The 8,423-nt window shown below is 41.9% G+C and overlaps 1 protein-coding gene across 4 annotated transcripts in view; it reads left to right on the top strand.

The window, feature by feature from the left end:
- The window catches only part of LOC123961863 (kelch-like protein 25), a 99,836-nt gene that overhangs the window by 77,159 nt on the left and 14,254 nt on the right, over positions 1–8,423 (top strand). For 3 of the 4 annotated variants that reach the window (XM_046037626.1, XM_046037629.1, XM_046037627.1), the window contains 3 exons: positions 3,363–3,468; positions 3,764–3,907; positions 4,299–5,010. In XM_046037626.1, coding sequence (XP_045893582.1) covers positions 3,363–3,468; positions 3,764–3,907; positions 4,299–4,685 — 637 coding nt within the window. In that variant the 3' untranslated portion in view covers positions 4,686–5,010. Of the gene's footprint in view, positions 1–3,362; positions 3,469–3,763; positions 3,908–4,298; positions 5,011–8,423 lie in introns of those variants that run through there. The other variant, XM_046037625.1, reaches the window with a different exon arrangement.

Below are 8,423 nucleotides of genomic sequence, written 5' to 3'. Positions count from 1 at the left end.
ATTTATTATCCTAAATTAGATGCACCTGTTTGAGGTCGTTAGCTGCATAAAGACACCTGTCCACCCCATACAATCAGTAAGAATCCAACTACTAACATGGCCAAGACCAAAGAGCTGTCCAAAGACACTAGAGACAAAATTGTACACCTCCACAAGGCTGGAAAGGGCTACGGGGAAATTGCCAAGCAGCTTGGTGAAAAAAGGTCCACTGTTGGAGCAATCATTAGAAAATGGAAGAAGCTAAACGTGACTGTCAGTCTCCCTCGGACTGGGGCTCCATGCAAGATCTCACCTCGTGGGGTCTCAGTGATCCTAAGAAAGGTGAGAAATCAGCCCAGAACTACACGGGAGGAGCTGGTCAATGACCTGAAAAGAGCTGGGACCACCGTTTCCAAGGGTACTGTTGGTAATACACTAAGACGTCATGGTTTGAAATCACGCATGGCACGGAAGGTTCCCCTGCTTAAACCAGCACATGTCAAGGCCCGTCTTCAGTTTGCCAATGACCATTTGGATGATCCAGAGGAGTCATGGGAGAAAGTCATGTGGTCAGATGAGACCAAAATAGAACTTTTTGGTCATAATTCCACTAACTGTGTTTGGAGGAAGAAGAATGACGAGTACCATCCCAAGAACACCATCCCTACTGTGAAGCATGGGGGTGGTAGCATGATGCTTTGGGGGTGTTTTTCTGCACATGGGACAGGGCGACTGCACTGTATTAAGGAGAGGATGACCGGGGCCATGTATTGCGAGATTTTGGGGAACAACCTCCTTCCCTCAGTTAGAGCGTTGAAGATGGGTCGAGGCCGGGTCTTCCAACATGACAATGACCCGAAGCACACAGCCAGGATAACCAAGGAGTGGCTCTGTAAGAAGCGTATCAAGGTTCTGGCGTGGCCTAGCCAGTCTCCAGACCTAAACCCAATAGAGAATCTTTGGAGGGAGCTCAAACTCCGTGTTTCTCAGCGACAGGCCAGAAACCTGACTGATCTAGAGAAGATCTGTGTGGAGGAGTGGGCCAAAATCCCTCCTGCAGTGTGTGCAAACCTGGTGAAAAACTACAGGAAACGTTTGACCTCTGTAATTGCAAACAAAGGCTACTGTACCAAATATTAACATTGATTTTCTCAGGTGTTCAAATACTTATTTGCAGCTGTATCATACAAATAAATAGTTAAAAAATCATACATTGTGATTTCTGGATTATTTTTTTTAGATTATGTCTCTCACAGTGGACATGCACCTACGATGACAATTTCAGACCCCTCCATGATTTCTAAGTGGGGGAACTTGCAAAATAGCAGGGTGTTCAAATACTTATTTTCCTCACTGTATATATGTGTACATGTACCTTCCGCATGATCACTGATGCCCCACGAGGTGAGATCTTGCATGGAGCCCCAGACCGAGGAAGATTGTCATCTTGAACTTGTTCCATTTTCTAATAATTGCGCCAGCAGTTGTTTCCTTCTCACCAAGGTGCTTGCCTATTGTCCTGTTGCCCATCCTAGCCTTGTGCAGGTCTTCAATTTTATCTCTGATGTCCTTACACAGTTCTCTGATACCATTGACCATCAGATCCTATTACCGAGACTGGAACATTTCATTGGCATTAAAGGAGCTGGTTTAAGTCCTATTTATCATTTATAACAATGAATGCTCCATGCATGCCAAAGTTAGTCTTGGAGTTCCACAATGATCTGTACTGGGACCAATCCTGTTCACTTTGTATACATTCTTCCTTTAGGCAATATTATCAGGAAACACTCCATAAACTTTTATTGTTATGCAGATGATACTCAATTATATCAATCAAGCCAGATGAAACTTATCAGTTAACTAAACTCCAAATGTACATTCAGGATGTTAAAACCTGGATGACCTTGAATTTTCTAATGTTAAACTCAGATAAAACTGAAGTTATTGTACTGGGGTCCAAGCTGCTCCGAGATGCATTATCTAAAGATATAGGGTGCTGCTCAAGTCTCTTATTTGTCGTTTCCTCGCGCCTCGCTTGATCCAGAAGTTGTTCCGCTCCGCCATCTTGCAGGGCGTCCCAAAGCTCTTATTTGCGCCCCGAGGATCGAGGAGCGATCTCTGAGGAGCTATGAGTGAGGATATACTAGTGCATCCTTCATGGAAGTCTTTTAATGACCAACACGCCCCCTTACTGGGTAGCCGTAATATTGATTGGACGCTGCAGCTGATCGGGCTGATCTAACTCATCAGGACAGATAACATTAAACTCAAAGTCTTATATTTGAGTTGTTTTATGATTCACTGTCTTGTTAAAATCTGTGTTACTTGTAGGTCTGAAACACAAAAGCCCCACACACAACTTTAGTTATTTATTAGAAAGAACTTTGTTTTATTCCTCCCATCAACTTATTATTATTATTATTATTATTATTATGGAAACAATTAAAGTCAGAGAGAGTCTGTCAGCAAGAAACATGTCATCCATAATTTATCGTCATTTCTATTCAGTCACATGTGAGACTGGTCATTCCTGTGTTTAGACGACGATAAAACATAGCAGACGTAAGGACTCAGGCAAGTCACTAAACTGCACCAAATTATCTAATGAAGCGAGCAAAGCATCTGTTGAAAGCAGCGGCGGCTCTGCAAGTAAAATCAGTTGGATTGATATGATGGAATGCAGTGATCGATAGGTGACGAGTGATATGACTTGCAAATAGAATGTATCCAGCAGTGTTAAAGGATATCTGAAGAGGAAATAAACGGAAAGCCTATACTGAGCGTCAACTTTGATATAAGTTACATCATTTCAATTTCCCTGAAACATTTAGGCTAATAAATCCCAAGACACCATGATCATATTCTGGGTGATGTCTGAAGTCTCTACAGCTGTTAGAGCCAACTGACTGACTGATCCAGCTGTGATCAGCTGCCGCTTTCATCAGAAACTGACGTTGCTTTACGTGATGCTTCGGAGGAAAGGAGGTGTCATGTCTTCAAAAAGATATTTCCTCGCTCCATGCATCCCCGGTGGGCTTGACTAAGACACAAGGAAAAGACACAAGTGAGGGAAATATAGATACCATTAAGAGACTTGGAAAGCACCCATAGTTACTCTGGATGGCATCGCCCTGGCCTCCAGCACCATCGTGAGGAATCTCGGAGTTACCTTTGATCAGGACATCAGGACACCCCAACTGGTCAAGGCAGATGGCCGCCCAACCCTGAGCCATGGTTCTGCTCGAGGTTTCTGCCTCTTAAAAGGAAGTCTTACTGAAGAGTGGTACTTCAGACATTTCAGAGCCACCATATAATGTTTAATGAAAGACCAATATCCACAAGCCCTAAAGCATACATAATGTTGGTATTCTCCTCTCTAGGTTTGGCCATGGTTCAGCGGAGCTGGAGAATAGTCTTTATGTTGTTGGAGGTCATACAGCCATAGCCGGAGTTTTTCCTGCCTCTCCATCTGTCTCTCTGAAACAGGTCAGAAAAAAATCAACTTCTTTAGATTAAATATTTACAGTTTTTATCTATATTCATAAATGTTAAAAACGTTTTCAGTTTTATGTATTAATATTGTAATCTGGTTGTTATCGAGGGGTGATCATTGTAAATCTCTGCTGCTGGTCTGCCTTTGACTCACCTTGAGTACATTATGCATTTTTACACACTGTTTCGTGGTTAAAGATTAGCACTGCTTTTAAGCGTTAACCTCTTGGCTCTAATATGTCTGTTTGAAATCACCATATTAAAGTGTTACCATGTAATATTTTCCTAGGTCGAACGGTATGACCCACTCAGTAATAAATGGACTATGATGGCTCCTCTACGAGATGGAGTGAGTAATGCAGCCGTGGTCAGTGCCAAACTCAAACTCTTTGTTTTTGGAGGGACCACCATACACAGAGACAAGGCCTCCAAGGTTGGTAGATCTGTATATTTACCTTCCCATTCTTCACAAGGCAGCTCTTCACAGTCTAGCTACTATTTTAAAGAGATAACTCAATGTTCTAATTTAAGTTAATTGTTTTCTGATTTACAATTAGTTTGTCATTAAATGTTATTTGCTCCACTTGTTTATTAATGTGCACAAATAATATAATGTATATGTGCGTTACATTGGGGTTATATATCTTTGAAGACCAATACTACAATCAGTGTTCAATCACTGGTTCAATTTCCTGGCCTACAGGATAAAATCTGGGTGGACAAAGTGAAAAGGTGATTAAATTAAGGTAACAAAAGGTGTTAGTGTTTCACCTAAACTGTGTCAACGACAGCGCAGCCTAACAACTGTCAAACTTCCTGTTTAGGTCCAGTGCTACAACCCTGTGGGTAACCGCTGGAATATTCCTGCTGAATGCCCCCAACCTTGGCGCTACACAGCGGCTGCTGTCTTGGGGAGCCAGATCTTTATCATGGGTGGTGACACAGAATTTACAGCTGCCTCCGCTTATCGCTTTGACTGTGAAACCAATCAGTGGACTCGAGTGGGTGACATGACATCCAAACGGATGAGCTGCCATGCCTTGGCCTCAGGAAATAAGCTGTATGTGGTTGGAGGTTACTTTGGGACGCAGCGGTGTAAAACGTTGGACTGCTATGACCCCACATCAGATAGCTGGAATTCCATCACTACTGTGCCTTATTCACTGATCCCCACCGCCTTTGTCAGCACATGGAAACACCTACCTGCCTAAGTGGGAGACACCAGCATTTCCAGGTACATTCTTAAGGACCGAACACTAAGAATCAGGTTTATTGCCAAGTAGTTTTTCACATACAAAAATTTGCTCTTGTATTTTGGTGCATAACAATAAACGTAATAAGAGAAAATATATATTTTTTTATTACTACAAAAGTAAAAATAAAGTAAATATAGAAAAATTGAAAACTTTGCAATAAAATATGAAAAATATTATGAAAACGTATGCACAGTATACTGTGCAAATGGTTTAGGCAGGTGTGGAAAAATGCTGTATTGTAAGAATGCTTTCAGATTATATTTATCAATAAACAAATGCAACATAAGTGATAATAGAAGATCAATATTTTTTGTGGCCTTTAAAACAGCATAAATACGGTACACTTTACAGTACATTTTTGAAGGAACTCAGCAGGTAGGTTGGCCCAAACCCGGACGCCCCACCATGGCTTCGGGGGGCCGTGATGAATAAACGACCAGATTTTGAAATTAAAGGTACTTGCGATTATGGAGATATAAAATGTATGTCTATGGGAGTGCTATTTGATATACAGTTAATAGCGCCACCTAGAGGCTGATTGACACCAAATTTCATACAGCCCCTCAAGAAGGCATGCCACAGAAGGTCCTTAACTTTGGTGTAGATTGGACATCCCTAACCTAAGATAAGACATCACTTCTTGTTTAGAGCATTTGGCACAAACATTTGTTAGCTTATGAATCTGAAAGTTTTTTGCGTATCAATCTGTGGAGCGCTAACTTTTATCAGCTTGGTCCAGAGATTGTCCGTGCCAAATTTGTTGCCAATCGGACTTGCCGGTTTGGAGGAATTAATTAAAATATTTTTTTCAGTTTTTGCAATTTAGTGAAAGGAAAACGTCATCGCACAGAGGGGTGTCCTATACCATACGAATCGGCAGTATCTCCTAACATGTAGACAAAAGGTTGCGTAGTTATGAGGCAAAATGTCCTTTGAAATAAAAAGGATTATCCCGTGGTATTTCAGCTTCGGTTTTAGCGCCACCTTTAGTCTGAATTGCACCAAAATTTTGTATGAATTGGACTTGGCGGTTATGGAGATATAAAATGCATTGGGTGAACTTTGTTCCATGGAGTCAGGGGACCATCCTGAACAATTCGGTTCAGTTTCATGTCAATGCGAGTTGTGCTTATAGAGGATAAATAGCGCCACCTAGGGGCTAATTGCACCAAATTTCCATATCACATTAATGCACTAAGTTTACATTTATTCATTTAGCTGACGCTCTTATCCAAAGTGACTTACAATTGCTATACATGTCAGAGGTGGCACGCCTCTGGAGCAACTAGGGGTTAAGTGTCTTGCCCAGGGACACAGTGGGGGATGGGTCACAGTGGGGGATTGAACCCAAGTTTCTCACAGCAAAGGCATGATCTTATCCGTTGGGCCATTGCCACCCCTTTAGTGTTGATCGACCATTCCAAACCTAAGATATGACATCACTTCCTGTTTTTAGCGTTGCGCAAACATTTGTTACCGTATAATTCCAATTCTGTGGAGCACTAACTTTTATCAGCTTGGTCCAGAGATGGTCCATGCCAAGTTTGGTGCCGATGGGACTTGTGGTTTCGGAGGAGTTAATTAAAACAGGGTGTTCAGTTTTTGTGATTTTGCGAGAAAAAAAAATTCTAGACAGAAAAGACCGTGGCCTATTCCAGGAGATTAAAGCTCGATCCCCTGAAAGCGTGGATATAAGGTTTTTGATATGCACCGACCTTTTATATGCGTTGACCTTGCTGCCCCCTAGAGGTAGAAGTGTGCGAATTGTTGCGCCTGAGGTCATTGCGGTGACCTGGACCTACCCTGTGAGTTTTGCGTCTGTAGCACTTACCATCTAGGTTGTAGTTTCAGTTTTCTTTACGGAAGTAAAAAATAAATAAAAATCTTTGCGATTACAATAGGTTTCCCAGCTCCTCTGGTATTGGGAACTGCAATGCCTTGCATTAATTAAAGCTGCAAGCAGCAATGAGCCGGCCCAAATACCTCCTGTACGTCGGGGGTGTGTAGCTGTTGCATGGTTCGACTTACTTTAAGTGTGCTGCATTCGTGTATCCGTTTTGTGCATTCTGTCATTTCCGCAAGGGAGTTAAGCACAGCCATTGAATATTAGCTGGCGCTATCATTGTGATTAAACATTGGCATGTAGATGTCTACAGGGCGGGACTTGAAGTTTACACTGCACATACGTGATGTGTGGAAAATATCTGACAATGTGTGGTTGATGTGTCAGTTACTTCTTCAATTCAAAGTGGCTGACTTTTGGTGGGTTTAAATGTAGCTCTCAAAACAGCTTCCTGTTTAATGCAGAGTAATTACTCACCAAGGCAAAAGCATTTGACAAGAATTATCTATAATATTATAAGCATTATAGCTTTCCTGCTGAACTTTGAGATGGTTGTGGTCAACCTGCTTTGTGGCGCATATATGCCTCATTATGGACATTTATGTCTGCTAAGGTACAATAAGGGGTAAAAAATAAATGAGGAAGAAGAGATGAAGTTTGAACGATGTCGTTTCCTGATGCCAGTAAGTGGCATTATCACTATAACTGGATATTGACATGTAAGTGTCAATAAAGTTGACATGTGATTTTGGGACAGATCTGACTGTGTCTAGTCCATCTACATGCTACTTCCTTTTCATGGCAAAACATCAAAATTCAACGCCTCGCCATGCTGTTTGATCATTAAAAAAAAGCTTCACAATTTAACATCGCAAGGTCCTTAAGGTAGCGCTGCCCACATTTGAAGTCGATCGGGTTAAAGCTCTAAGAGGAGTTCGTTAAAGTACGGAGCCTATAAACAACATAAGATCAGATATTAAATTCAATATGGCCAGGTTTAGCATATGGCTCCAAGAGACTTTTCTTTAAGTCCGGGCTTGCTAAGCACCCCAAAAATACGACAGATGGGGAAGATAAATAAGAAGAATTCTAGCAAACACAATAGGGAGCTCACAGCGTTGGCTGTTCAGGCCCTAAATAAAGCTGCAAGCAGTGATGAGCGGGCCTGAACACCTCCCAAATGTCGGGGTGTGCCGCACCTGTGTAGCTGTTTGCGTGGTTCGACTTCCTTCAAGTCGGGGTGTGCTCTGCATCCGTGTATCCACTGTGTGAGTTCTGTCATTTCCGCAAGAGAGTTAAGCCAGTATTAGGCAGAACATATTAAATATACAGTGAGGAAAATAAGTATTTGAACACCCTGCTATTTTGCAAGTTCTCCCACTTAGAAATCATGGAGGGGTCTGAAATTGTCATCGTAGGTGCATGTCCACTGTGAGAGACATAATCTAAAAAATAAAATCCAGAAATCACAATGTATGATTTTTTTAACTATTTATTTGTATGATACAGCTGCAAATAAGTATTTGAACACCTGAGAAAATCAATGTTAATATTTGGTACAGTAGCCTTTGTTTGCAATTACAGAGGTCAAACGTTTCCTGTAGTTTTTCACCAGGTTTGCACACACTGCAGGAGGGATTTTGGCCCACTCCTCCACACAGATCTTCTCTAGATCAGTCAGGTTTCTGGGCTGTCGCTGAGAAACACGAGTTTGAGCTCCCTCCAAAGATTCTCTATTGGGTTTAGGTCTGGAGACTGGCTAGGCCACGCCAGAACCTTGATATGCTTCTTACAGAGCCACTCCTTGGTTATCCTGGCTGTGTGCTTCGGGTCATTGTCATGTTGGAAGA

This window comes from Micropterus dolomieu, linkage group LG22 (assembly GCF_021292245.1).
Source record: "Micropterus dolomieu isolate WLL.071019.BEF.003 ecotype Adirondacks linkage group LG22, ASM2129224v1, whole genome shotgun sequence".
In the NCBI taxonomy this organism is placed as follows: domain Eukaryota; kingdom Metazoa; phylum Chordata; class Actinopteri; order Centrarchiformes; family Centrarchidae; genus Micropterus; species Micropterus dolomieu.
The sequence above is the reverse complement of the archived record's forward strand: the minus strand, read 5'-3'. Positions and strand labels throughout refer to the sequence as shown.